The sequence below is a fragment of the Amphiprion ocellaris genome, chromosome 2 (assembly GCF_022539595.1).
Source record: "Amphiprion ocellaris isolate individual 3 ecotype Okinawa chromosome 2, ASM2253959v1, whole genome shotgun sequence".
NCBI classification, from domain to species: domain Eukaryota; kingdom Metazoa; phylum Chordata; class Actinopteri; family Pomacentridae; genus Amphiprion; species Amphiprion ocellaris.
In genome coordinates, this window is record NC_072767.1 from 2,798,086 (window position 1) to 2,825,200 (window position 27,115).

General features: G+C 39.8%; 4 protein-coding genes across 9 annotated transcripts; 1 reads left to right on the forward strand and 3 right to left on the reverse strand.

Moving 5' to 3' along the window:
* Positions 1 to 67: 67 nt before the first annotated feature.
* On the reverse strand, positions 68 to 8,167 carry olfml2ba (olfactomedin-like 2Ba). Of its 2 annotated transcripts, none has more exons than XM_023260901.3 (8): positions 7,756 to 8,167; positions 7,375 to 7,638; positions 6,998 to 7,105; positions 5,252 to 5,413; positions 2,931 to 3,159; positions 1,654 to 2,595; positions 1,199 to 1,375; positions 68 to 1,123 (listed from the first exon to the last, which is right to left on the reverse strand). In XM_023260901.3, exons 1-8 carry the CDS (start codon positions 7,921 to 7,923, stop codon positions 510 to 512), a joined length of 2,664 nt encoding a protein of 887 aa, XP_023116669.2. In that variant the 5' UTR covers positions 7,924 to 8,167; the 3' UTR covers positions 68 to 509. The 2 variants fall into 2 exon arrangements, with proteins under 2 accessions (XP_023116669.2, XP_035799707.2); XM_035943814.2 differs by having other exon boundaries at positions 7,375 to 7,567; positions 7,756 to 7,895.
* A 300-nt stretch (positions 8,168 to 8,467) lies between these two features.
* LOC111562406 (torsin-1A-interacting protein 2-like) lies at positions 8,468 to 13,889 on the reverse strand. 4 transcript variants are annotated; one of them, XM_055016908.1, is made up of 8 exons: positions 13,732 to 13,889; positions 13,058 to 13,145; positions 12,879 to 12,962; positions 12,422 to 12,559; positions 11,972 to 12,094; positions 11,375 to 11,458; positions 10,701 to 10,907; positions 8,468 to 9,869 (listed from the first exon to the last, which is right to left on the reverse strand). In XM_055016908.1, exons 2-8 carry the CDS (start codon positions 13,119 to 13,121, stop codon positions 9,106 to 9,108), a joined length of 1,464 nt encoding a protein of 487 aa, XP_054872883.1. In that variant the 5' UTR covers positions 13,122 to 13,145; positions 13,732 to 13,889; the 3' UTR covers positions 8,468 to 9,105. The 4 variants fall into 4 exon arrangements, with proteins under 4 accessions (XP_054872883.1, XP_054872882.1, XP_054872885.1 ...); XM_055016907.1 differs by having other exon boundaries at positions 11,375 to 11,524; positions 11,948 to 12,094; XM_055016910.1 differs by lacking the exon at positions 11,972 to 12,094 and having other exon boundaries at positions 11,375 to 11,524.
* A 10-nt stretch (positions 13,890 to 13,899) lies between these two features.
* LOC111562405 (torsin-1A-interacting protein 2-like) lies at positions 13,900 to 18,982 on the forward strand. Of its 2 annotated transcripts, none has more exons than XM_023260904.3 (8): positions 13,900 to 14,102; positions 14,382 to 14,504; positions 14,602 to 14,772; positions 16,238 to 16,342; positions 16,421 to 16,567; positions 16,681 to 16,809; positions 16,904 to 16,957; positions 17,059 to 18,982. In XM_023260904.3, exons 1-8 carry the CDS (start codon positions 14,036 to 14,038, stop codon positions 17,841 to 17,843), a joined length of 1,581 nt encoding a protein of 526 aa, XP_023116672.2. In that variant the 5' UTR covers positions 13,900 to 14,035; the 3' UTR covers positions 17,844 to 18,982. The 2 variants fall into 2 exon arrangements, with proteins under 2 accessions (XP_023116672.2, XP_023116673.2); XM_023260905.3 differs by having other exon boundaries at positions 13,905 to 14,102; positions 16,693 to 16,809.
* A 622-nt stretch (positions 18,983 to 19,604) lies between these two features.
* Positions 19,605 to 27,046, reverse strand: LOC111562400 (putative ferric-chelate reductase 1). The gene is made up of 5 exons (XM_023260897.3): positions 26,747 to 27,046; positions 22,862 to 23,057; positions 22,617 to 22,765; positions 22,432 to 22,523; positions 19,605 to 22,286 (listed from the first exon to the last, which is right to left on the reverse strand). Exons 2-5 carry the CDS (start codon positions 23,055 to 23,057, stop codon positions 21,686 to 21,688), a joined length of 1,038 nt encoding a protein of 345 aa, XP_023116665.2. The 5' UTR covers positions 26,747 to 27,046; the 3' UTR covers positions 19,605 to 21,685.
* Between the last annotated feature and the right edge of the window lie 69 nt (positions 27,047 to 27,115).

Sequence of the window (27,115 nt, forward strand, 5' to 3'; positions counted from 1 at the left end):
TTAACTGTTGTAAACTATAATTAAAGCCACTTCGAGATCTTCAACGTTTAGCCAAGCAAAGAAGACATTTTCTGTTAGTGTTTCCAAACTTTATTGCAGTCTCCTTAGAACAGGCTGATATGGAGAGAATAAGTGCTTTCACATGACAAAGGACCCGTGGGATATGATGGCAAGAAATATACAAAATAGTGTGCATTAAACAGAAACATGGGATTGTTTCAAAGTGTAAGCTTTTATGAATTCTATGCGTCTTGATTATTCTGAGCTTCTTTTTTTCTTAACAGCATTACAATATATACAGTACAACTTGATGTGTTGACTGAGGAATCAGGCTCATTCATTTTCGGTACAAATAAAAAAATACTGAGAAGAACCATTTAAACACAATATACTGAAGTATGTTTGCACATTTGGCCCCAATTTATCTCCAAACCGAAGGCCACGTGGACTGATCTACAATCCATTGAAAACCACAGAATTAAAACTAAAAAGGGACTGTGGAACCCTCACTAGGGGTCTACGTAGGCGAGCTTGATGTTGTACGTGACTTGATGTCCGTTGTCCCACGCGTACAAAACTCCCTCTTTGGGATTATAGTCAATCTGCGTGGTGTAGGTGTAGTTGTTAATGAAGGGCATCCTGGGGATCATCTGAGTACTCGTGTGCGTGTCGAAGGCGTATTCCAGGTTGGCGTCCCTTTGGCTGTAGCTGTCAACAGCGTACAGGACGCCGCACACGATGAAGCAGTTCCCGAAGTAGTTCCTCCTGAGCCCGGTTCTCCACGTGGTCTCTCTCTGCATGCTGAGGTCCGACGGGTTCAGTCGACTCAAGACGACCACCTCCTGCAGGAAGCCCTCGTCGTCCAGCGCCGGGTAGATGATCCACAGGCCGCTCTCGTCCACGGCGAAGTCGATGTGCGAGTGACTGCGCCACTCCCACGGCGACGATGACTCCTCAAACAGGGCGTCGTGCAGCATCGTCCAGGCAGCCACGTAACGCTGCCGCAGGTCGAACTTGATGATATCTCGGGAGAAGGCTCGGTTGTAGAAGAAGGCGCCGTCGTAGACCACGTGGCCGGTGCCGATCCAGTTGTAGGGAAGCTTGTAGGAGTTGGTGAATCGGCCTTGAAAAGACAAAGGAGAATGAGATTAATCAAAACCAAGAGGAAATCAAACTACAAAAACTGGTTCTGGCTTACCTTGTTTGAAAACCTCCAGGTTGCGGAACTCCAAAAGGTTGTTTCCATAATAGTAGTTTGTGACGTAAATTTTGTCATTATCAGATTTTGGATCTTTCATCCAGGCTCCCTCGTCCCTGCCGTAGGTGTTGTGAGTTACTGGTTCAGAGATGGTTGCCAAAGTGTCCTTACATTCCCCTTAAAAAAAGATGCTACAAGTGAGAATCTGAAACAGTTTAACATCAATCAGACCTATGTCAAAGAGTCTGAAAATGATCAGAGATTTTTGTTTTTAACTAGACTGAATCACGGAAGGAGTGAAGTTGCCACAGAGAAGACTGAGCACTGAAGGTAAGAGTTTAGAAATTTACTCTAGAAAATATCCACTGAATCAGTCCTTTCTATTTGGTAATTTTTAATAACCAAATCCAAAGCATATTTGTGCGAGTGAATAAAAATAGTATAAAATGATTTACCAGATTTCCTTAGAGCTGATTCTTCCTGCTTTTGCATCGGCTCGTCTGATTCCAGGTGTGGCTCCTCCCCTTGTTCCTCCTCCCAGCTGATTTTGTACTTCCGTTTGACTTGTGCAGCCTGTCTGGTCGAGGTGGTGGCTGAAGAAGTAGTTGTTTCAGCTGTGGTTGTGTCAGGAGGCAAAGTGGTAGTAAGCCAAGCTGAGCCTGAGAAGTAGGCGGACTCGGTGTGTTCTTGTGGTGTTGTAAAAGCTGCCTGAGTGGTCGCTGCTGTGGAAGCTGTTGTGGGATGCATTGGTGCAGATGTCGGACCAGCGTGGGTCGTGATGGTCGTAGTAGACACTGGGTTGGTAGTTTGAGCTGCTGTTGTTGGATTTAGTGGAAGAGAGCTTTTACTAGCTGAAGCACTGCCAGGTGAGGTTTGCATTTGGTCTTTTAGTTCCAGGGTAGAGGTTTCCATCACATCAGTGGGTGTATTTCTTGTTGTGATGGGTAGTAGAGTTTCCTTTGTGGCTTTACTTTCTAAGGGTTGAGTTGTGTTTGGTGTAGTTTCGGTTGTTTCCTTGGGGGTGACACTTACAGAAGAAGTGGTGGCTGGTTCAACCACCTGAAGGATTGGTGTCTCTGTGATTTCAGCAACTCTTTGAGTAGTAGGAGGCTCAGTGTTTGCCGTCCTCTTTTTATATGCTGTAGTAATTGGTCCAGAAGTGACACTAGTAGTTGGGGATGGGTCACTCAGCTCATGAGATTTCAGGGTGGGCTCAGTTTCTTTTGTTTTTGCTGCCTGGTTGGTTTTCTTAGAGTCCTGCAGAGGACCCGTTGACTTGGGTCGAAACATTCTTGGTCCTGCTCTCATCCTGGGTCGAGGAGCTCTGTGCTGAAGAAGATTCTCCTCAATGAAGAGGTTGACCGGGCCGTCGCCACTGAATCCATGATACTCAAAAACTAAGACAGGGAGAGAGAAGGATGTGGTCAAGTTGAAGTACCATGAGAAAATGTAAAATGAGGGCACATGTTTTTTAACTGCAAGTCATCTCTGAACTTCATACAAACTGTAGAAGCCAATGGATCCAGCCCATTTCTATATTTTTGCAATGGGACCACAAGTTCACAGAAGGTTCTGGTGGGCATCTAAGCTTCTGTGACTTTCTCTCAATGTTCTGACATAAAGTAATATGATTATCTTCCCATAATTAACACTTCGATGTGGATATTTTGTAGGTTTCTAATTGGTATAGATCTTTTTCTGTGCTTTAGACGTGACTGATGGTTAAACTTACAGTTCTCTCCAGGCTCCCCATCATCTGCGACCATTGGATCTGGCTCAGATTTATAAAAAGTCATCCCTCTGATGATCATCCCATTGGGGCCAGCCTTCGACACCTGAGAAGCCTCCTTGTTAGCCACATTTTTGGGAGTCACCTGATGCCTGACCTCAATGATCTGACCGGAGCCATCTGTCTGTAGGAAGGGTGGTTTTTCCGTAATAAACCTCCCTTCATACTGTTCCTGTTAGGGACACACAGAGAGGAAAACTTCTGTGAAGCAAAGTCCTTCATCTCAGCAACCAGATGAGAACAGTACATCTGTTTGGCTATAAACCCTGCCAGTATTTGTCAATACTGACCGCTACGACAGAGAGTTTACTAATTTTTCGCAACCGGCATAAGAATATTCTGAATTATGGAAGCAATGAGTCATTATGTGGCAAAGACACTGTGTATGAAAACAGTTGGAAGAACAGCAGGTCAGAGCTGAAGCAGGGGGTCAGTTTAAACTGTGATTGATATCTACACTGAATATTTCACCATAATATGTTTATTCGAGATGAAATCATGACCAAAAACTGTCACAATAAATCTAATTTTGCCTTTAAGAAAGAGGAAACTTTAAATCACAAGTTAACCAAAAGATTAGCATTACATCTCATTAATAAACTTGCTTCTTAAAAGTTGTCTTAAGAAACATATTAATCTAGTAAATCAATCACGTGCTGTCCAGGCTAGTGCAACTCTGCAGGACAGAGTCTCAGCTTTATAGTAAAGCTGTCATGGATCAAGGCTCAGCATTACAGTCACCAGTCCGAGGTCTGCTATTGTCCACAGCTCCTGCCAATCCTTCCAATTACCTCCATAACTGTTTTACACATTCTTGGTTCTTAGTCATGGAGACCATCATTTATGAAGGAGGAGGTGGAAAAAATCACGTAATTATTCCTTTTGTTTTGGAGGAACGTTGCTGCGCTGAGCAGCAACATGTGAATCCAATCACCTCTTTTATCCTTGTCCTTTTTCTAAATTTGGTTCATTTAATTAAAGTCTTCGGAAGAGATCTGGAACAATTTGACGAGATCCACGTGTGCAGTAAAGGATAAAGAACTTAAAGATTCTATTAAATTGTTCTCAGAATTACATCACAGAAAGTTACATACATAAGTATCAAGCAAGAGTGTAGCAGCAGGTACAGTAATTATATTTATTTACTAGTTAAATACACAGTGATTCCTCAAAAAAACAAGGAGTAAATATAAAAAACGTGCATGTGCTCTGTCGGTGTTTAATGATAATGACACTAAGTGCTTTAAAAGCATGTTTCTTACAGCTTAACTTTGCCTTTTTGGATAATTAACCTTTTGAAACCCCAAATATGCCTGCAGATATGAAATTTGGGTTGTCTTTTTTTTTTTTTAAATGCAGAAATGTTAAAATTTAACAGCCAGAAACTTTAAAAGCAGAAAGAATCAGTGAAATTTGAACTTTAATAGGGTCCTTTAATTACTCGTGTGTGATTTGGCATTCTGTCAAAAAAATTTGACCAAATCTAAGCATACAATCATCATATTTAATCAAAACTATTTTACTCCACACGTCTTGATTTAAAATTTGCCCCCAAAATAAATGGTTTGCCCCAACTAAATTCTGTGAAATGCAAAAAAATTCTGCTTTCCCTTATGCAATCAGGAAGCCATTAGTAGCACAGCAGCACCCAACAGCCACAAGACAAAAATGCAGAAATTTTTCATCTGGACTGCAGGCAATGTCTACACAGAACACAAATGAGACAAGCATGGGAACAAATTAAAAATGTACACAGTGTCAGTATCTATCTATAGCATGTAGAGTCACCACTTTTCCCCACTTGGACACTTAAAAAACATCTTGAATAATTTGATTTCGTGTTTTTTGTTTTTAAATATTTCAAAATGAAAGAAATTCAGCTTTTATCCTCTCTTTTATTTACAATTTATGGCATCTTAACTGTCACACTGCATGAGAGACAGTTCTGAGTTCTTTCTACTTCTATCCATGGTTGAGCTGTTTCCATAGAGGTGCTGAACTTTATATTTGCAGCAAAAAATGAGCAAATGGGAAGTGAAAATGTGACAGAAGCAAAAAAAAACAAAAACAAAAACAAACTGCTTGTTCTTACACATAGTATGCTGTTTTTATTTGTGCAACAATAATTAAGAATAAAATACAAATGCCATGTTATGTCAAGGCAGCAATCACAGGCAAATAATTACTGCTACTACCATGAGGTATGTAGCTACTCTGTTACCATAGTTACCCATTTAATATCAGCGCTAAGACGTCACACTAACCTCTGGGTTTTGAAATGCTGCAGCTCTGCCGACCTCACTGAGTTTTTTCTCCTCCTGATGCTGTCGTGGAAGTGGAGTTGGTGGCCTCTGAGTCACATCTGCCTGGATGGGAGGCCTCTCCTGGGGCTTCACCTCGTCCACGGCGTGATTCGAGGACACCACCTTCATGCGGTCATGGACAAATCGACATATTGGCAGACAGATTATGCATGCTTTATGGAAAACAGGCTGTGGTCATGATTACTAACAGAAGAAGAAGAAGAAAACTTCCAGGGCATTGCCTTTCATCTTGAGTCATTACGGACTTTCACTGCTGTCGTAATGATTTATTATTGCAGGAAATGATCACTAGGTTTTATTCAAGTGCCCCATTTAGCTTTGACAAAACAAGGCTGTGAAACTGAAGCAGCTAAATGGAACTCAGCCATCATTCATTGGGGTTTTTACAGCTGACGTGTCAAAATGTCCTCTGTGATACAGTTTCAGTGCACTTGATGCTCCCTTGCTTCCTAGAATGGACTTGAAAATGCTCACTGATGACCTTTTCACATGTCACAGCTGGACAGACGCAACTGAAACTAATAAAATAATGAGAATACTCTACTAATGATCCGACTCTGTAGCCAACGCTGTAAAAAGGGTTCTTTCAGAAATAAGTGTAACTGTTGTTCTGACAGTTTGCGCATCACAGCTTTCATAAAATCAGGCAGATACAGCATGTTGTACGTGTTTATTCAATGGTGCTGGATGTTAATTAAACTCATCAAATTTAATATCAGTTAAATCAGTGAAAGTTTTCAATCTAAGTCTTAATAATTCAAGCATTTTTGAGCTAAATATGGTTGCAAATTTAACTCTTTCCCAGCCGCTGTTGATAGTGAGGTGTTAAAACCTGTAAAATCTAAGGACTCTTATCTTTATCCTTCAAATCCAGTCATTACAAGTTGCTCTATGAAGTTCATTTTGACCACATTTGAACCCACAGCACACTCAAACAGGTGATTCCATTCAGCTTGGATTGCACCTGGTTCTGCTGCACCTGTAAAACTTCATGATTTACGATGTTCGTGGTTCTTTTGTGAAGTTTGGTGACTACTGTAAACTTCCAGCGGCTCCACCCAAATTAATTTGACTGAAACCACTGTGTGGCTGTTCAAGGTATTTCAAATTGTAAAAAAAAAAAACTGCTTTTAGGTAACTCGGAAGACTTTGCATACAGTTTTAACACAGTCAGAATCCTTAGCCTTAAATCTGAATATCGGTTTTTATCTGTGAAACTTCCAACTCTGCATTAAAAATTTCTACAACTTTCAATCTGTGAGTATTGTTAGCTTACAATCTCATTTTTACAACTTTTAACTAATTGCCACTTCACTGTTGTTAGTCAAATGGTTCAGTGCTATTCAATTTCTTGCTATATATTAAAGAATTTCTACTCTTTATGCTATTTAATTTAAGCCGACACATTTTGTTGAGTAAAAACTCTTCTGAGTCATTTAACATTTTGGTGATGTTTTCATCTTTTAAAAATTTATTATTGTACTTTTTAAGAAGGATTCTGTTGATTTTTAAAGGGGGGGTCAATCCTTAGGCAGCTAAAGTTCCACATAAAATGGAAAGTGAGCTCATCTTTCAGGAGACTGAAATAAAGCTGAAAACTGGATCCTTTAAATGAAGCCACCACAACAATCGAATGTGTTATACCTATATGCAGTAGTTGGCTTGATCTTGACACTGTTTCTGTACCTTTTCGATGTTCTCCACTCTGTCCAGGAGCTTATTGGTGACGGAGTGAAGCTTCAGCAGATCCATCCCATAGAAGGAACCCTCCAGCAGCTCCAGGATGGTGGACAGCTAAAGGGATCAAGTGGACTCCATCAGAAGACTGTACCAATCAAAACATGCGTAAAAATAGACCCATTCAACCTCTGAGTCTCTAGTTATGGGTCAAATATGAGGTTCTTCTGTGAAAGTGATCAGCTGTTGTATCCATGACTCCACTGATCCAGAGCTCCCTAGAAACCAAGAGGCGGGGAGCAGAGCAGCACATTTCTCTGGATCGTGGTGACTAAGTGAAGTGGGAGCTCTGGTGTGGATGGAAAATGTGCAGGATGACACTTCACCTTGACATTCTCTTTTCCAGCCTCCCTAAGTCTTTTTAGCCTGAACTCTCCCTCGCACGGGTTCACCGCTGACGGAGGAGCGATGCAGGCGCACTTGCACTCCGGTCCAGAGGTGATCGTCTCCACGGTGTAGAAGTCCTGCGCAGCGGCGCTTCCTTCTTCTATCCGCCGACAGGCGCTCCTGCTCAGGGGTCTGACAACACATTTACACCGACAGTCAGAGCCTTCTGAGAGGGCTTTCACTTTGTCATAATCACCCAGCAGCTACAAAGAGAAGAGGACGGATAGATTTTCCACCAGGCTCAACCAGACACGTTTGCATTTTTACGCACAAAATGATGAAACATCCATGAAAGACAGTGTCGGTCTGTCTTCTCCTACCTTCGACAGGATGCTCTCCTGACCTTCTAGCTCCTCTTCCAGCGTGTCATTTTCCTCTGCCCTGCTTTCAGGTCGAGGTCTGGGCTCTGCACCCGCTGACTGTGGCGCTGCAGAGCCCCAGTGAAAAAGAGCACAGCACATCACGACCACAATCCATAGTTTATACATGCTGAGGCTCCCAGAGCAGAGCAGAGAAAGCAGACTGTCACCAGTCAGTTCAGCTGCAAGAAAATCTCATATCCTGCTTCTATATTCTAAAGTGTCAGAAGTGCATTAAAATGGATTCTAATGGACAGATTCAGCTTCACAGCGCGATTTCATCTTCAGACAGTTAGACAACGAATGTGTTCTGGGTCCAGAAAGTCCGTGCAGTCTGCGGGAGAACAGCTGGCATCTGCTGCTGCTGCTGCGGCTGACAGGAGGCGGATCTGATCAGACTGCTAGGAGGAGTTGAAGCGCTTCAAAAGACTCATCTGCAGCTTTTTACTGTGAACTTAACTTACCCCGAAAGCTTCAGTCTAATCTCCTATTCCTATCAGATTTGCAGCAGAACCTGCATTTAAAAGTTATAAATTATGCATATTGTTTAACTTCAAAACCATTTGCAGCCTGTTGCATCTATTGACGCTGTTCAGCTGCTTACCATCAGAAGTCAGCTGAGGATTTGCTGCCCTCTAGCAGCCACAACGTTCACTCCAGTTACAAGAAAGCATTTCAGATTATACAGCAAGTTTATTGTCATTTTAAGGCACATTTCATTTATGCACTCGTCATCTGACTTCCAGAAGTGGAACATGTATATGCATATAGAAAAAAAAGGACATGGGTTGTTCAGTTAAGGCCCGTGGTGCCGTGAAGGTTTGAGAATCACAGAAGACATGAATCGTGACAATAATAAACCCTGTGCTGCGAAACCAACACAATAGTTTGGCCTTTTAACTCTGAAGTGATCATTATCCACAGAACAATCAAGTCTTACATCAGATAACACTTTGTGAAATTTAGCAGTTACCATTAAAATTGTATCACAAAATCCAAATAAGCTCCCGATTTACTTCATTTTGCAGTCAGTCTGTAATTACATCTGATCAAAAGACTCAAAGAATAAAGTGCCACAGCCTTTTCCTCAAATGTTTTTTTTTCTTGGTGAATGGTCATAGAAACTTTTACAAATATTCTACATCATAATGTCTCTTATCTATGCTTGATGTCTTCATTTGTAATGAGCTTTAATTTAGTATATGTAAGAAACCCGGTTTACCCCACGATGACCCTCAGTGAAAGTTCTGACAGATCTGCAGCAGCTGAGTGCTTGGACTAAAAGTTCAGATGATGGGCTGTTCATGTCCTCTAGCAGCCTTCATGCTCTATTCTTTCCTCTGCTGCCACAGGGAGGATGAGGTGAGAAATGCGGCTCCACAGTCCACCGTACTTGTCGAGGTCCATCCTGTCAAAAGACACAGGGTGGCCATGCGTCAGAAACTTTTTCTGGAGGTGGTCGTCCACCATCTCCTCCACCGCACTCAAGCGAATCTTGGCAGGAATCTCCTCTTCTTCCCCCAGCAGCACAGTGAAGATCAGAAATGTTTTTTTGTATGCGGCATTTTCGTGGTCACAGTAGCGATAAAAAATAAGAGTGGAGCCCGGAGGGAGCTCTTCGAAGCGATGAATGACGGCCACGGGTTTGTCTCCTTCAAAAGCTCCCTGCAACTTGCTGTCAATGTCCAGTTTGACCTGGTCGCTGTCCTCACTGGCTTTGCTGGCTCCATCGATGTGGAGGACGGAGGCGTTGAGGGCAGAAGAGAAGGCGGAGGCCAGACCCTGAGCGAGGCAGTGCAGCGTCCTCTCAGCTCTGAGGCCGGCGGTCAGGATCAGGCTCACCGGCTCTGTGGGCTGAGCTGTCAGGAGATGCCTCTGCAGGTGGATCCTGGCCCTGTTCCAGAGCTCAGCACGCTGGTTAGGAAACCTAGTCTTTACTTCTTCCATCTGCTTGAGGAAGATGTCTATTTGCCGCACATCGCTTTTCTGAGGCGGTGACTCAGGTTGGAAGAGATGCTGCACCAAGATAGCTACAAAAACCATGATACACACTGCTGCCAAGTATCTTCTGATTCCTATGGAGAAAAATAATACACTTACAATACAATGCATAAAGTAGTTAATAAATTATTGACACGATGCATGACAATAACGCACAACTTTTTAAAAATAGGATTACTATTCTCCTTTACACATCTCAAGTTGTTTACACCACATATTGTGTAATTTTGCACATTCTTGGGAAAAAATTGCACATTTCTGCACACTGCAAACAGTTCTATTACTTTTACACACTTAGAATCTCTTGGATTTGTCACAAATACCGTTTATTTGCTTCAGTAAAATGCTATTATCCTTCTTTAAAAGTTTTCTGCTCATCAGCGTTTAATGTCACCAAATCAATTCTTCATATATGAAAAACTACTTGGCAATAAAACCAGTTCTCATTACTTCTAATTGTGCATTATGTAATACAGGACAAATGTTGATAAAAAACAATGCATTTGTGTTGACAGATTACAGCAATCACATGATACATATATATATATATATATATATATATATATATTAGGGCTGCAACTAATGATGAATCGATGAATCGTCTGAGCACGATACGTCATCAAAAGTGGAAGTGAGCATGCAGTGCAACAGAAATCACCATCTGAGCGGAGCGCTGAACACGGACATCCGTGCATATCGTGCATATATATGTACGATGCAGCGATTCATCATTAGTTGCAGCCCTAATAAATATATATATATATATATATATATATATAAAAAAATGCTGAAGTATTAACTGAAGTATTATTATTATTATTTTTTGTGGGAGGCCCAGAAGCTCAGGACTCTGAAGCAGAAAATCAATTTTACAGTCAGTGACACTTCAGAAAGGTCACACTCACCCTCTCCAGCGTCAGTGTTGGTGTGGTTTGTGGCTGAAGGTTTTTCATCAGTCGTAGTTTTGGGTCCATCAGCCTGATTGTCCTGTTGTTCCTCATTTCTGTCGGAATCTCCATAACTTTCTTCATCATCTTCATGAAGGCTGCTGTCGTCTTCTCCTGAAGATTTTCCTGTAGGAGGCGCCGTCTTCTTTTCAGCAGAATCTCCGTCTGCAGTCGAAGCAGAATTAGGTGTCATCTGAGTTGATAAGTTTCAGTGAATACCACTGGCCTCACAAATTAACCTAACAAGCTTAATTACTGAAGTTACACAGTTATTTATGGTGTTAATTTTTCCTGAGTAATTTAAATTTTAAACATTAAAATCACACAAAAAGCTATAAGTTACAACTGTACCTCTCTAAAATAAATTTTAAAATAGGATGCTCAAGTATTAATTATGAAGATAAAGCTGATTAATTTAGAACTAAAGTAATATACCTGAAGACTAAACAAATCCAAATATTTAATGGATTCCTTACGAGCAAGCTTTCTTTTAGTTTTATGTGTATTATGCTGTGTTTTATTTAAAAATGTAATTTATTATTATTATTTTTTGTGGGAGGCCCAGAAGCTCAGGACTCTGAAGCAGAAAATCAATTTTACAGTCAGTGACACTTCAGAAAGGTCACACTCACCCTCTCCAGCGTCAGTGTTGGTGTGGTTTGTGGCTGAAGGTTTTTCATCAGTCGTAGTTTTGGGTCCATCAGCCTGGTCGTCCTGTCTGTCACCAGAGATCGGTAAAGTGGCTGTTGCTGGTGGTTTCTCCTCCTTTTTGTGGTCTTCTCCTGATAAAATTAGAGCAGTTTAACTTCAACAACAGCTTCGGCATTTGTGTTCCTACAGTTACATTTGAAGCGGGTTTAGAGAAGGTTGTACAAAAGTTTCCATTGCCAAACTCACTGTAATAAGGCTACATATACCCTAGAAATGGAATGTGATATGGATTGTTTTTAAAAATTAGAACGTAACTGGCAATATTTCCCCATTCAGTTCTATTTGGTGTGTTACTCTGCAAGCTGCCATAAAGTCACAAAGAATTTCTGTAAATTAGGCAACCAGTTGCATCACAGGGCTTCTAAAATAAACATTAATATGAAGTACATCAGTAAATAAACTAAAAGCCCCAACTAAGACAAACAACACTGGTCAGAGGCCTGATGCAAGCTTTTTGAAGTTAGCAAATATAACAGTTGAACAGGAATACTAACCGGGGGTTGCCTCAGCCACGACAGGTTGTTCCTCATTTCTGTCGGAATCTCCATGACTTTCTTCACCATCTTCATGAAGGCTGCTGTCGTCTTCTCCTGAAGATTTTCCTGTAGGAGGCGCCGTCTTCTTTTCAGCAGAATCTCCGTCTGCAGTCGAAGCAGAATTAGGTGTCATCTGAGTTGATAAGTTTCAGTGAATACCACTGGCCTCACAAATTAACCTAACAAGCTTAATTACTTAAATTACACAGTTATTTATGGTGTTAATTTTTCCTGAGTAATTTAAATTTTAAACATTAAAATCACACAAAAAGCTATAAGTTACAACTGTACCTGTCTAAAATAAAATTTAAAATACGATGCTCAAGTATTAATTATGAAGATAAAGCTGATTAATTTAGAACTAAACTAATATACCTGAAGACTAAACAAATCCAAATATTTAATGGATTCCAGCTGAACAGGAATACTAACCGGGGGTTGCCTCAGCCACGACAGGTTGTTCCTCATTTCTGTCGGAATCTCCATAACTTTCTTCATCATCTTCATGAAGGCTGCTGTTGTCTTCTCCTGAAGATTTTCCTGTAGGAGGCGCTGTCTTCTTTTCTCCATCTGCAATAGAAGCAGAATTAGGTGTCATCTGAGTTGGAGTCGGACTGATTGCATGTTTAATCTTCAATTTCCAAGGATCATATTGTCATTCCAGGTTGCCCATATGGTTAGAGGTGTTTGCTTTTCTTCCTTATTTTCAACAGCCTGCTTCATGTTTTCACCATTGTCATTTTTAGCTTTGCCAATTAAAGATGTGATGAAGAATCTGAAACTTATTAGGTGAGACAAAAACAATTTTAGATTAGTAAAGTGGAAGTAGAAACACATTTAGAGAAGACACAGAGAATGGTGTACGCCTGACTTTGCTTGAATAATTTACCATCTGAGCCATCAGTTGGTTTGTGCTCATCACATGCTGGAACGTGATCGGAATTTGTAGGGTGTGCTTCGTCTTTCTTGAGATCTGTCAGAAATTAAGGTAATAAAAACAGTGATGAAACTGTTTTGTGTATGTTAGGTCAACAGATGTTTTGTCGTTTGTCGTTAGCTTTTCAGTACCTGCTGTGTGCTGTTGGGAGTCGCCTTCCTCTGCCATGTCTCTGGATGAGGGAACTTCACTCATATGGGTTCGCTGGACAGCTCAAGGCTGCATAAAACATTGGTATATTACAGTACATCTGTCATTTCAAAGCTGATTAGTTATTAGTTTCATGAAGTGAGTTGTCACACGTTCAAAGTCCACGCTGATGTTGTAAAACAGCTCATGCACCTGTCAACAGGAGCAGGCTCGAAGGCAGTCTTTCACTGCTTTTGCTAACAGCAAACAACACAACAGTTCATGAGTAAAGTTGCACTCATTGGAGTGTTTGGGTGAACAATTCCCCGGTTTGGATGAATAATATTTGGCGGCTAACTTACAACTGAACTTGCTGCTAGCACTAAGTAATCAAACCGAAGAGGAGAGTGACCCTGTTAGCTAATTTGAAATGTTTCTACAAAAACTGTTCAGTCGGAATTAAGCTTTAATATGCGACAGACCTCCATTCTTCATGAACAGGTGCCTTAGCTAACTAGCTAATGGGTCAACTGTCAGACAGGAAAGCTAAGCTAGCCCCGGCTGAGAGATGCTAACAGTTAGCAAAGCAAATAGACAGGTTTAGTGTTAAAGAATTGCCTTTCTGTAACTTAAAAACCATATTAATAGGTAGGTATTTATGGATAATGTTTCATACCAAACGCATCCTCGATCACATCGCCGTGGATTATGACCAATATCCCGCTTCCTTAGCTGTTTTTTTTTAGTTAAGTGTGTCGCACTGACAGATCGATGACGTCGGAGCGGAACCCTCGGCAACTCCTCGTTTCTATGCAGATAGCGCGATGTGGTGCCACGTATTTCCGTTTCCGCGTCCTGTCACGAAATGTATCCCCTAACAATTACAGGGAAGTCGACTGCTTTTCTATATATGGACACGATGCTACGCCGTGTTTTTTAATTGATGTTTTTGGCTTTACTCGGTCGAGTTTTGGTCATAAATGGATTCCAAGGTTTCTGAAAGTAAAGATTCTCGTTCTCTGAGACGCTCGACGCGACACACGTCAGGTAAAGTTGAGCAAATAGACTGTAGTGGCCGTTAGCTAGCTTAGCCCTCTGAGCTAACTAACCTTCGCTCACACAAAGTCTAACAAAAATGTGTTTGGATTTCCCCTTTGACTAATATTCGCTGACTTTAGCAGTGTAGACTCTTCTTGTACTTGAAATTGCCACGGAATAAACGTAGTCTTTAAACGCTGCTCGGCCACTTTATGGCAATTTTTTTGCCTACAGTGTTTGTAGACACTCACTCCCTACATTATCTTTTTCTCTCTGTTTGCTTTCCAGTATTGAGCTTTGAAGCGACCCCCAGGGGTCCTTTAAAGAGGGTCAGAAAGGACTTAGAAAAGAAAGCTCCTGGTGCAGTAATCAATGGTTCCAAAGATGAGGAGAAGGACTTGGAAGAGGAAGGTAGATGCTCCACTACTTGCTTGGATACAACAAACCCTCAGTCTGCGCTGTTCAATGTGATTTAAGCAAATGTGGGTTTTTGTTTGTTACTTAACAGAATCCCCAAGCAAGAAGAGCCGGCTGGACACTGAAGGACCAGTGGACGGCAGGGGGGATCAAGATGAGATGGATGTCCAGGAATCAGGTGAAGACATGGAGAAAAGTGGAGACCAGGAAATGCCACAACAGGATTCTCCTCGTGACACTCGTCTGCCAGAAACGTACCAAGGTTAGGGCTGCGAGTAAACACTGTTTATTATTGGTGCAAATTACATGTTTTTTGATTGTTCTGATAAAATATGAAAATAAGTATGGTCAATAATATTTTTAACATAATTTACAGGCAACAGATTATCTCATGTGAGAGGCTGGAATTGGCCAATATTTACATGTTTTTTGCTTGATAAATGACACATTTAGGTTTGACCAATCACGCTGATGCTTTTTTCTATTGGTTGACTTACCAGTTGACTGAGTTGTTGCCCAGCACTAGACAAGGTCATTTCTTAAGAGTTTTTGTCGTTATACAATGTGTTATATTGCCTGTATGTGGTGTAAAGAGAAAGTGCAACATGGGATTTGCTGATCCCCTTTCACTCTACTTTACCTTTCACCCTTTGTCTTTTGTATTGGTCAGCAAATACACAGTGAAAAAAGACAAGTGTTTTGCATGAAGATTCCATCCAGAGCATCACTACTGATAGAACCACAGTCATTTTTTTCCTATTTGTGCTTTGATACACTGTCAGTCAAAAGTTTGGACGCAACTTCTCATTTAATGGTTTTTCTTTAATTTCATGACTCTTTCCATTGCAGATCCTCAGTGAACGCATCAAAACTATGAATGAACACATATGGAATTGTGTTGTGAACAAAAAAAGAGTGAAAAAAGTCACATGATGATGACATGTTTTACATTTTAGATTCTTCAAAATAGTCACCCTTTGCTTTGATCACTGCTTTGCACGCTCTTGGCGTTCTCTCGATGAGCTTCATGAGGTCGTCACCTGAAATGGTTTTCAAGTGACTCCCTGAAGATGCTGAGCACTTGTTGACCCTTTTGCCTTCACTCTGCGGTCCATCTCATCCCAAACTATCTGGGTCGGGTTTAGGTCAGGTGACTGTGGAGGCCAGGTCATCTGCCACACCTCCAGGCTATGTGAGGGCTATTTGACCAAGAAGCAGAGTAATGGAGTGCTGCATCAGATGACCTGGCCTCCACAGTCACCTGACCTGAAAACAATCCAGATGGTTTGGCATGAGATGGACCGCAGAGTGAAGTCAAAAGGGCCAATAAGTGCTCAGCATCTCTGGGAACTCCTTCAAGACTGTTGGAAAACCATTTCAGGTCACTACATCATGAAGCTCATGGAGAGAATGCCAAGAGTGTGCAAAGGGTGGCTATTTTGAAGAATGTAAAATATAAAACATGTTTTGACTTATTTCATACTTTTTTGTTTACTGCATAATTCCGTATGTGTTCATTCATAGTTTTGATGCCTTCAGTGAGAATCTACAATGTAAATAGTCTTGAAAATAAAGAAAAACCATTAAATGAGAAGGTGTGTCCAAAGTTTTGTCTGATAGTGTATATCTGCTAATGTTTGCAGCTGCCATCAAATAACGAACATGCCATCCAATTTGATGGCATAGCAGTTAAATTTGAATTAAAATTTTCCTCCTGTATTTTTCAGGTGCCCGAAGAGATGTGAATTTAAACCCTCGAGTAGTGCTTGGTGAACGCTGCAAAACCAGTCATACCATAAATGAGGATTTAGACTTCATAGAAACCAAGACAGGTAGGAAACGCTGGACCATTCACTGCATGCAAAGGGACTATAATGCAGCTGACCTAACCGGGCTTGTTTGTTTTTCAGTAAAACCATCAACAAAAGCACCTGCATCCCCTGCCAAACCTCCCAAGCAAATCAGACCACCGGCAAACAGACATGACGTGCCGAAGCCCAAGATCACCAGCATCAAAGACTACAAGAGGACAATGGAGCTCAAAGCCAAGAGCACTGGTACTACACTGTAGATATTTTTATGTGGGGATATTTAGTCAAGAAAGTTGCATTGTAAGTTCCTGTTGAATGTACTGACATTTCTGAAAAGATTTTTACATTAACACACTCAGCCTCATCTGTAGATGTACCCAGAGTTAATTACCGTGTTCCAAGCGTGTATCCAGCCTCGGTGAAATCTGAGACAGTACTGCGACGTGTAAATAACATTCCTCCACAATCTGTTCGTCACAAAAAACAAGGTATTGCAGCTTCAGCTGAATATTACAGTCCTTAGTGACATCTGATATAGTTGTGCCAGTTTTGACATTGATTTAATGAGATTTTCTCTTTTAGATTGTATAAAGAAACTTGATGTTACCAAGAGAAGCTCTGGAAGTTCCTCCAGAGGTAAGCTATAGTCTTGTTAATTAGATTATCTTTAGACCTGAAAATACTTTTTCCTAATTATTTGCTTCACTACATCTGAATCTGGTCTTGTGTCCTTTCAGGATTCAAGTCATGTTTATGGATTTTGGTTCTCCTGGTGCTGTTCAGCTCTGCCACCTTGATGGCATACAAGTTCATTCCTGTACTCCAAAAGAGGGATGCTGCTGGGGGATCTCCATCTAGGATTGTAAAACCAGAAAAGTTTTCTGATCACTTGTCTCTTCTTGAGACTCAGTTTCCCAGTCAGCAACCTGAGTTGTGGAAGAAAAGCAAGATCCACCTGGAGAAGCACCTGAGAACAGAACATCCCAAAGAGCCAGTCAGTCTGATTTTGACTGCAGGCCGAACTGCTGAGAGGACGCTGCGCTGCCTAGCTCAAGGTCTGGCCTCCTCGTTCTCGTCTGCCCTCAATGCCTCCATCCTCCATATCAATGGAACAAGTAAAGCCGGCCAGGACAGCGATGAGGTGAAGCTGGACATTGACACCCAGCTGCAAGCAGCCTTTGAGGGTGAAAAACCTGTGGCAGTCATTCATCGTTTTGAAGATCTGCCTCCAGGCTCCACCCTCATATTTTATCGCTACTGTGATCATGAGAACGCTGCATACAAGCGAGTGTTCCTGTTGTTCACTGTGCTACTGCCTCAAGATGAGGTCAGGGGTGGGCTGAGCCTAAAGGAGGTGGAGGAGATGGTGCAAGACTATGTTAAAGAAAGGCTGGTGGGGTCCAGCAGCCAAGCTGCCTTCAATACAATGGATGCTGACAAGTTCGGAGGACTTTGGAGTCGCATCTCCCATCTAGTCCTGCCTGTGGTGTCTGAGGTGGAGGTAGAGCAGAAAGGATGCTGATGAAACAAGGTGGCATCTCTAAAGATGTCAAATTACCACAGTGGACCAGACTGATTATTCCTAGCACTGCAGGAGCTATGAAACTGAAGTAACATGGAATTATACTGTAACGTTTGCTGTGATATTTCACATATAGACAGGTTTTAAAGTGTTTGAAGGATGTGCTAATCTTTCATCAGAGATGAGATCATGCTCGAGTTGTAGTCAAATGCTAGTGACAGTATAACTGGACAGAAGATGTACAACAGTTTTTACATTTGCCCACATGTACAGACTTTGCATCAAGATGTAACAACAGTGTCACACCATCATTCAACTTTTAAAGTATGTTGATGTCAAATCCGTTTTCTCATTTACTTTGTTCAACTGCTTTTTAATGCATTTCCCATCTAAGAAGAGTTTTCATTCAGCTTTAGCGACACCAGGTGTTTCTTTGGAACTAGCAAATGCTTCATTTTTTTTAGTTTCTGTGGACATTTTTGTTTCAGGTGGAAATTAACATTTCTTGTGTCAAATCTCTGAGACGACTGTTGGCCCCCTGCAGAAGTGTCGCTTCATTTAACTCCAGTGTGTGAGCATTTGGATTAGTTTTGCACTGAAAATGTTTGTTTTCGCTTTGACTGTTCATCCTATTGATAGTGCTGGCTTTTATTAAGATGAATATTTTATATGCTTTGTTTTTTCCTGAATTTGTATATTTGAGGTGTTTCCTAGTTTTTGATAGCTGTGTATATATACATATATGTGTATATATATTGGATATAAAAAGATTTGTTCTGTGAACCTGCTGTCAAGGAACCATTGAATTGTATCTACATTGTTGTAAACTTAAAAACCTGCAAGTTTTTCAATTTGTAAAAATATTTTGACTGAATATGTCACAAGTTGTGCCTTAAAAATGAAGATTAGACTAAAGTTCTGAGTATGTTGATGCCTGTCTCTTGACAAAATCAAAATTCAACAAAGGTGTCTTGCTTATAAATCTTTCTTATTTGTGCTAAATTCAAATGTCCATATTGTGTTCTTTTCTGTGATACCACTCATTCCTCTTATGTTATCATTCTGTGTTGAAATTTGTACTCTTAAAAAAAAAAAAAAAATCTTACTATTTTCCAATAAAGATTATTTTGATACTTAGAGTTGGTTGTCTGGAAATGTTCGTGCCTTGACTATTTATTGGTAATCTAATGTACGTCTTAGTTACTTTCATGATTTTTGTGGAAACTGTGTGATCGGATTATACTGGATTCTCTCGCTTTGTGTCACAAGCTGGATTGAGTGTATTTTTATAGCAACTACTGGAATCTGTTTTTGTAACACAACTTGTCTTACCTCAATCAGCTGTGCAAATTAAACTTTTGCAACCGAATATTTCATATTAAAAGTATTCTATATGTTTCGTATTTTTGTGACATGCAGCTACATACGGTTCAGAAAATGTCACTTGCTGACTTCTGCCTTATCAGTTTTATTTGACGTGAACACAAAGATGTGACTTTTCATGACAGCTTTGATTTTTGTTTCATATTTGAACTCATCTATAATCAGAGACCATTTGATCTACTTGTCTAATACTGCAGATTTGGAATTAATGTGGTAAATACCTGTGAAAATGTCAGGCTTTTATCTTTAATAGTTTTCTGAGTTACTGTCATTCAAACATAGAATATTGACTTAACCTAAGAATGCCACATACATTTATAGTTTATGCTGATTTTAATGTCCTTGGTTGGCAAAACAGAAAAAACACACATTTAAAAGTTTAGGAAAAAAATATTTATTTGCTTTATATAAAACCCAAACAATAAACAGAAAATGCAAAGACAACCAAAGCCTCCCATTAAAGTTTTTTTAGATTTTCATGTACTCTGACAAGTTTTCTTGCTACTATTTCTGGTGCTTTTAAATCACAGTAGTTTTTCCCTTTAGTGGCAGGGTCTGCACCTAAAAAACAAAAAGGAATAACAAGAACGATACTGTTACATTCATAAAACTGTAAAAACTATCAAAGTAAATTCAAACCTCTGTATGATAATATTTTTAGCTGATTCAGGTTAAGGTTCTTTTACTAGTTTTTAAACGTCTTGATGGCCTTGCACCCTCTTATTTATCTGATCTGCTGCTTTTGCCATATCAACCCTCATGGATCCTGAGGTCCTCTGGCAGCAGCCTTTCATCCATACCAAAAGCCAGAACCAAAACCCACAGTGAGGTCCGGGTGCCGGCATCCCCAGCGGTCACGGCCTGCAGCTCCTTCCAGAGTGGACGGTGGCGTTTTCCACGATCCTCAGTGCTGTGCCATGTCTCCCTACTGTCAGTGGTGAGTGTGTGTGTGTGTGTGTGTGTGTATGCGTAGTTGTGTATATATGGAGGGTAGGGGGGACAGGTTTTCTCTCTTTTTCTGGTAATGTTTTTAACTGTTGTAAAGCACTTTATGTTGCATTTTAGTTGTATGAGAAGTGCTATATAAATAAAGTTTGATTGATTAATGCTATGAAAGAATAAATGGCTATTTGTAAACATACAGATTTTGTAATGTGAACATTATTTACAGTTTGATCATTTTTTTTCAGTAAACATGTAAATGACTATTTTTTTCTGTGATTGTACTAAATAATACCTGTAATAAAAAAAAACAACATGTTTTTGTTTTTTAAAAATTTACAGTTAAAACTGTTTTACCCTTTTCAAGGCTTAATATACATAATTTTTCTTTGTAACTGCAGCAAATAATTTAAAATAACAAATACGAATAACAAGAAAGATACTGTTACAATCATAAAACTGTAAAAACTGTGAAAGTAACATCAAACTTCTGTACGGTAATATTTTAGCTGATTCAAATATAGTAAAACTGACTAATTTTATGGTAACATACTATAACAGAATAAATGGCTATTTGTAAACATACAGATTTTGTAATGTGAACATTATTTATGGTTTGATCTGTTTTTTTTTCAGTAAATGTGTAAATGTGTACTTTTTTCTGTGATTTTACTAAATAATAACTGTAATTTTTAAAACAAAACGGGAAATACGTTTTTTCTTTTTAAAAAATTTTAGTTAAAACTATTTCAAATTTTACCCTTTTTCAAGCCTTAATATACATCATTTTTCTTTGTAACCATAGCAAATAATTTAAAATAATGATCTTCCCTGCTAATTTTAAATACAACTAGAATTGTGTCATTTTATAGTGAAATTTAACCATTTGTTAAAGTACATATACTTAGATTTTTTGCTCTAGTTTTTTTTTTTTTTTTTTTTTTAAGGATTAACATGTAACTGAAAAATTTCTTTTTAAAATTTCTGTAGTAAGCATTTAGAATTGAGCAAACCTGAGGACCTCTGTTCCACGAGGGTAATTTGTGAATCAAAGTGCCGGTAGCATGCGGTGTCTAACTTAAAGGGACCACTTTAATTAATAGTTAATTTTTTACAGCAGACTGGATTGCATTGAATATGTGGAATTCAAAATGCGAAACCAGAATTCTTGCAGTTTCCTACAGGGTAGGTTCAACTTGCAGGGCAAGCAGTGAGAGTACACTCTTAAAGCAACACAAGGAGTGCTTCAGAAGGTGGTTATCAATAAATCAATAAAATGATCAATAAAATTTGATGAATGGATTGATTTTCACCACAATGTTGTTTGTAAGTGCGGTTAAAGTTCAACATTATGACTAAACAATAACCCAAAATTCTGCCAAAAAGTACGACTGCACAAATTTGAATAATTGCCCAAAGTATAATAGTATGCCTCATATGGGGCACCAAAATATGCAAGTAGTTCTACTATATCTCACAAATACGCTGATCTATCAGTTAGATATTGCCATTAACAATTAAATTAGTAACTCAAACCAAACTATCATAATAATAGCTAGTATAGTAGTAATAGCAGTAGTATCAGTAGTTGTAGAAGTGTTTGATTGTTGTAGTACTTGGCTCTGTAATACCTGATGTAGTTCTTGGCACAGAAACATATTTGTAGTATTTGGCATTGTGGTATTTGTTGTATTACTTGGTGATTGTAGTACTTCGCTCTGGAGTATTTGTTGCACTGCTTGGATCTGGAGTATTTCTTTTACCACTTGGCATTGAAGTATTTCTTGTAATACCTGGCTCTGGAGTACATTTTCAGTACTTGGCTCTGGAGTATTAGTTGCAGTATTTGACGCTGGAGTATTTGTTGTATTACTTGCTGCTGGAGTAATTGTTGTATTACTTGGTGCTGGAGTATTTGTTGTATTACTTGCTGCTGGAGTAATTGTTGTATTACTTGGTGCTGGAGTAATTGTTGTATTACTTGGTGCTGGAGTATTTGTTGTATTACTTGCTGCTGGAGTAATTGTTGTAGTACTTGGTGCTGGAGTGGTTGTGGATAAATTGAAAGTCGACGTCACATTCTCCCAGAATACTGCAAAATTCTCAACAAATGTGGCTCTGAAACATGTCAGACATAAAAGGACACTGATGTAAATCATGTTGCTTCTGCATTTGCATTGAAAAAAGACATAAATTCACCACAGGTCAGTTTTGTTCTTGCATTCGAATGCCAGCCAAAGTACACAAATAGTGTAAAAGTAACCTGAAGACGATATCTTGATTTATTTGTGGTGCGGTCCAGTTGACTCGGAACAAACTCTTCCTTTGATTGTTGCGTTGACTAACAGCTGAATCCTGGGAGCGACAAAAATCAAGCAAGCATAACACCCATGAGAAAGTCTTGTGATTATATTGATTCTGTAAGAATGGAAGTGGATGATTACTTACCGCTAAACCATTGCATGTCAAGAGTCGAGTCGTGGTATTGTCAAGTGAGATGAAAGTTCCAACCAGTGGGCTGCTGTCGGCTGGAGCTGCCTCTCTAGCCTCCATCATAAATCCTCTAAACCTCGAGGACCCGGTGCTCCTGAGGACAACTGCAGAATAGTTTGAGGATTTGTCAGAGCAAAGGTTTAGTGCTGTTCATGTAACAGACACTGTTGTAAACAAGCCTCCAGAAAAAGTCTCTGTACCTGTAATGGGATCTCCAGGGTTTCTGCTCTCAAAATCCACCATAAAGGGGGCTGCAGAGGTCTGAGCAGAGAAATTGGTCCCATCTCCTGCTGGATGCTGAGGTGACAGCGAATTACACGACTGTAAGAAGATTCCACTTGAAAAGCCGTGCACTTTTGTGATGATGTCGAGGCCGATCAGAATCCACGTCCACATCTGTAAAATAAAAATCATGTTGACAGCCAGTTGATCCATTGGTTTAAGGATCTATTTATATTCCTACAAGTATTCATATACAGTTTAAAGTTATTTTGACTGAAGGCTCTAATTTGCAGAACAATTAAGCTAAAAATGTTAGCTTTTAGGGTGTCTGAAGGTATTACTGCACAATCACCCAATTTCTGAGCAATGCAGGACGACAGCGGAGCCACAATTTGCACCAACCAGTATGGATGTAAACACACTTGGGTCATTCCATCTCAGTTCAACAAATACCATCTTCAATTTCACAGGTTCTTTGTAAAATGGTGAATATTGATGGAGATGACCATGTGTAAAATCTGGGGTTGCAACGTTACATTTATTTTTTAGTTAAAAATCTTTAAAGAAGGTGGGGTCACGTTGATGTTTGCGTTGTTTGAAGTGCTACAACTTGAGAAATAATATAGGTAGAGTCCTGAAATTTTGCAGGTTCATTGATATGTATATGTGGTCTTCAATGGTACAACCCCTGCTGTGATAGAATAATACAATCCAGGTATATGAGGGCGCAAATTTGGTGGAAAGTTGTCAATCCTTCTGTCTACTCTGATATTCCGCCAACCACAAAACCATTAGCTTTCACTCTGAGACTGTTTTAGTTTTTTTTCTTGTTATTGGCACTGAGCGGAGCAATAAAAATGTAGAATATGGTGGCAGTCAAAGGCACACTTTATGAGAGAAAAGTATTGCCAATCACATTTTTTTGCATTTATGGCCATTATTAGGACAATCACTGAGTAGGTATGATGGTGACACCACTCCAATAGTGTCACAATTGGAAGAATTTTATAATTATTCCACCAAGAAGCACGGCGGAGTTATGTGATGATCGGCGTACGTTTGTCTGTGAATCTGTCTGTCTGTCTGTCAGTGTGCAACAAAACTCAAAAACGGACTAGCAGATTTGGATGAAATTTTCAGGGAAGGTCAGAAATGACACAAGGACCACCTCATTAAATTTTGGTCGTGATGCGGCTTATAGTCTGGATTCACGGATTTGTTAAGTATTTCCCATTGCGAGATATAGCGGCCAGCACGGTCTCACCGTAACCATGACAACAAGTGAATGCTGTGTCTGTTGCCTGCTGCTGATCACATGTTTGCGATCCTACTAGAAATCCACTTATCCATCGGAAATCATAGAAGGACCAACTGATTAAATTATGGAGGCGTTTCTGAGTCCCATCAATTCCCGCTGCCCACTACATATTTAGGTCACGTGATTTGGTATCTATACATAACGTACACTTGCAGAACACATCTGTGCTCAGTGCAACAGCATTTTCTTTGTGGGTGCATCCAGGTGTGGAATGGCCACCTGGCATACCAGGCATTGTCCCGGTGGGCTGGTGTCTAGTGGGGGCTGGTGGAATCAACTAGTCGTGAAAATGGATGGCGCTTTAGCGTCGGGCCCATACCCAGCAACAGGAGCCGCCAGGAGATGGAGGGCCACAGCGATGAGCACAGAAGCCTCTCCATTATGGGCCAGTCTGGGCCCAAAAATGCCAGGGCTGATTTTTTGCCCCAGTCCATTACTGGGTACATCTATATTAAATGGTCACATTCTATGTTGCTGTGATTTCTGATCATCAATAACTAATTGTTAAGGAATTAATTCCAGGCTTCTTCATGGAACAGGTATAACCATCGCAACTTTATTAGGAACTTCAGCAACATAGATCGCCAAACAGCAAGTCACAATTTCCTGGCACTCACAGAATACTTCACTTCCGCATATTGGTGCACACACACACATTTCTGACAATGCCATGTAGGGGAATGAACAGCCTTGGTGGAGTATTGTCCTCTCTGAGTGCTTTTCTTCTATTGTTACTGTGATGAAAGAAAAATCCTGGTTTTCCAACTCACAGTTCAAATAATTTTATGAAAAGTGGCACGATAAGCAATCACATGTATATGTCAGTGATAGGGATAAACTAATAATCGGTCTGGTCAGTTCAATCAATCAAGTGCCATGCTATTCTGCGTAGGCAATCCTTTCACTCCATCTAATCTGATCTTTTTCTTTCTGAATTGTGACTGTTGCCTGTTCCATGTGTAGCCATGATGTCAGTCCATCTATCATTTTCATTCTCTGTCTGCCTCGTCCTCTCTTCCCATTAATTTTTCCAGTTGTGACGATATATTCCAGGGTCTCTTTCCTTATGATGTGTCCAAAAAATGTTGATTGCTGTTTCCTAATTTTGTTCAGTAGCGTATAATTTGTGTTTAGTACTTTTTAAATGTTTTCATTGTTTATTCTGTCCATGTAAGATATAAGTAGCATGCATCTGTAAAACCACATCACTGTTGCAGTGATTTTGTTTGATATTTTATAATTTATGATTCAAGATTCACATCCATACATCAGAACTGATAGGATGTAACGGCTGAGAGTCCTCATACGGATGCCAGCTGCTATTTTCTTATTTGGCCGATTATTGTTTGTATATTTGATATTTTTTCGATTATCTGTATCAACAACTTATTGACCGATTATTAATAGATTGAAGAGGCTACTTCAGGTCTGTTGCAGCCTCCTATCTCTGTCTGTCATCACTCTGTGGTTTCAGAAATGTCTCTCAAGCAGCAAACACTGAACAACAAACACAAGCCGTTGCCACACACCAGGAAACTAGCTTCTCTCACGGTGGCTAAGGCTAATGGTCACACATTACCCTGAAACCCTGAGTCTGGAAAGCAATAATTAACAATGCTTCAGGATCTGGACCTTAGTGGACATTAAGAGTGATAGAACAGTGTAAGATTAAGAAAATAGGGAAGAACAGATGGAACGTCAGCAGACAAACTGATCAACTCAGTCGAGAGCGTTCTAATTTAGTCATGCCTATTTCTCTTTCACATGTTCAGTTAGTCACCTTATTAATGAAGACGCCTCATTATGAATGACAGGTTCTCTGCTATCAAAGCTGTTAAAGATTACAGCTTGTGTATATCGGTTACAAATACCCGTATCGGTTGATCCCTTGTCAGACATACATGTTTTTACTTGACTTGATTTCTTTATCAGGATCTGTTTTTTGTTGTGGCTCCGCTGTCGTCCTGCATCATTCAGAAACTGGGCGATTGTGCATAATTATACAGTAATGCCTTCAGACACCCTAAAAACTAACACTTTTAGCTTAATTGTTCTGCCATTTAAAGCCCTCAGTCAAAATAATTTTAAAATGTACACTGCCAGTCAAATGTTTGGACACATCTTCTCATTCAATGCTTTTTATTTATTTTTTTGTATTATTTTCTACATTGTAGATTAATACTGAAGATTGATGCTTTTTTGTTTACAACATAATTCCATATGTATTCTTTTGTAATTTTGATGTCTTCGGTATTAATCTACAATGTAGAAAATAATTAAATAAAATCATTGAATGAGGAGATGTGTCCAAATTTCTGACTGGTAGTGTAACTCATATAACTGGTTTGTATTATTTTATCACAGCATGGTTGGAATTTCAGGACTCTAGCTACATTATTTCTCAAGTTATGGCACTTCAAACATTGCCGCACAAATCGACATGAACCTACCTTCTTTAAGGATTTTTAATTCAGAGTTACAACACCTGTAACCAAACATTTTACACTTTTCCTTACTAACATACATACACACAAAAAGTACTTACGTTAAAGTAGCTTTTTAATCTCACAGATGGTTTTTATATATCAAATGCAGTTTTGTCGGAGTACAGAGCCTCTCAAAGTCCTCTTAAGAATAATAGAAGTGACTTCGCGATTGACTTAGCAGAAAGGAATCCTTGTCTCCTGGCAGCTAGATATGCAGTGTTTGGTAGAAAGTATGCCTGGTAGTTTATCAAGATAATAGGATGTCAGCAGAACCCGCCCACTATTCTATTGTCTCTGATAAGAACATACATAAAAAAATCCTCAGTTTGTCACACACACACACACACACACCCACGCACACACACACACACACACACACACACACACACACACACACACACACACACACACACACACACACACACACA

What these genes read in the sequence shown, in the direction of transcription:
- olfml2ba (XM_023260901.3), bottom strand. Translation starts at nt 7,923, where the DNA reads ATGTATAAACTATGGATTGTGGTCGTGATGTGCTGTGCTCTTTTTCAC. An exon ending in CTGGAAAAGAGAATGTCAAG is followed by an intron (nt 7,106 to 7,374) that starts GTGAAGTGTCAT and finishes TGATCCCTTTAG; the next exon opens with CTGTCCACCATCCTGGAGCT. An exon ending in ATCAGCTCTAAGGAAATCTG is followed by an intron (nt 1,376 to 1,653) that starts GTAAATCATTTT and finishes TCTTTTTTTAAG; the next exon opens with GGGAATGTAAGGACACTTTG.
- LOC111562406 (XM_055016907.1), bottom strand. Translation starts at nt 13,121, where the DNA reads ATGAGTGAAGTTCCCTCATCCAGAGACATGGCAGAGGAAGGCGACTCC. An exon ending in ACCAACTGATGGCTCAGATG is followed by an intron (nt 12,560 to 12,878) that starts GTAAATTATTCA and finishes CTTCTATTGCAG; the next exon opens with ATGGAGAAAAGAAGACAGCG. An exon ending in CAACACTGACGCTGGAGAGG is followed by an intron (nt 10,908 to 11,374) that starts GTGAGTGTGACC and finishes CTTCGACTGCAG; the next exon opens with ACGGAGATTCTGCTGAAAAG.
- LOC111562405 (XM_023260904.3), top strand. Translation starts at nt 14,036, where the DNA reads ATGGATTCCAAGGTTTCTGAAAGTAAAGATTCTCGTTCTCTGAGACGC. An exon ending in GAAGGACTTGGAAGAGGAAG is followed by an intron (nt 14,505 to 14,601) that starts GTAGATGCTCCA and finishes GTTACTTAACAG; the next exon opens with AATCCCCAAGCAAGAAGAGC. An exon ending in CTTCATAGAAACCAAGACAG is followed by an intron (nt 16,343 to 16,420) that starts GTAGGAAACGCT and finishes TTTGTTTTTCAG; the next exon opens with TAAAACCATCAACAAAAGCA.
- LOC111562400 (XM_023260897.3), bottom strand. Translation starts at nt 23,057, where the DNA reads ATGTGGACGTGGATTCTGATCGGCCTCGACATCATCACAAAAGTGCAC. An exon ending in TGACATGCAATGGTTTAGCG is followed by an intron (nt 22,524 to 22,616) that starts GTAAGTAATCAT and finishes TGTCGCTCCCAG; the next exon opens with GATTCAGCTGTTAGTCAACG. An exon ending in AATCAAGATATCGTCTTCAG is followed by an intron (nt 22,287 to 22,431) that starts GTTACTTTTACA and finishes GACATGTTTCAG; the next exon opens with AGCCACATTTGTTGAGAATT.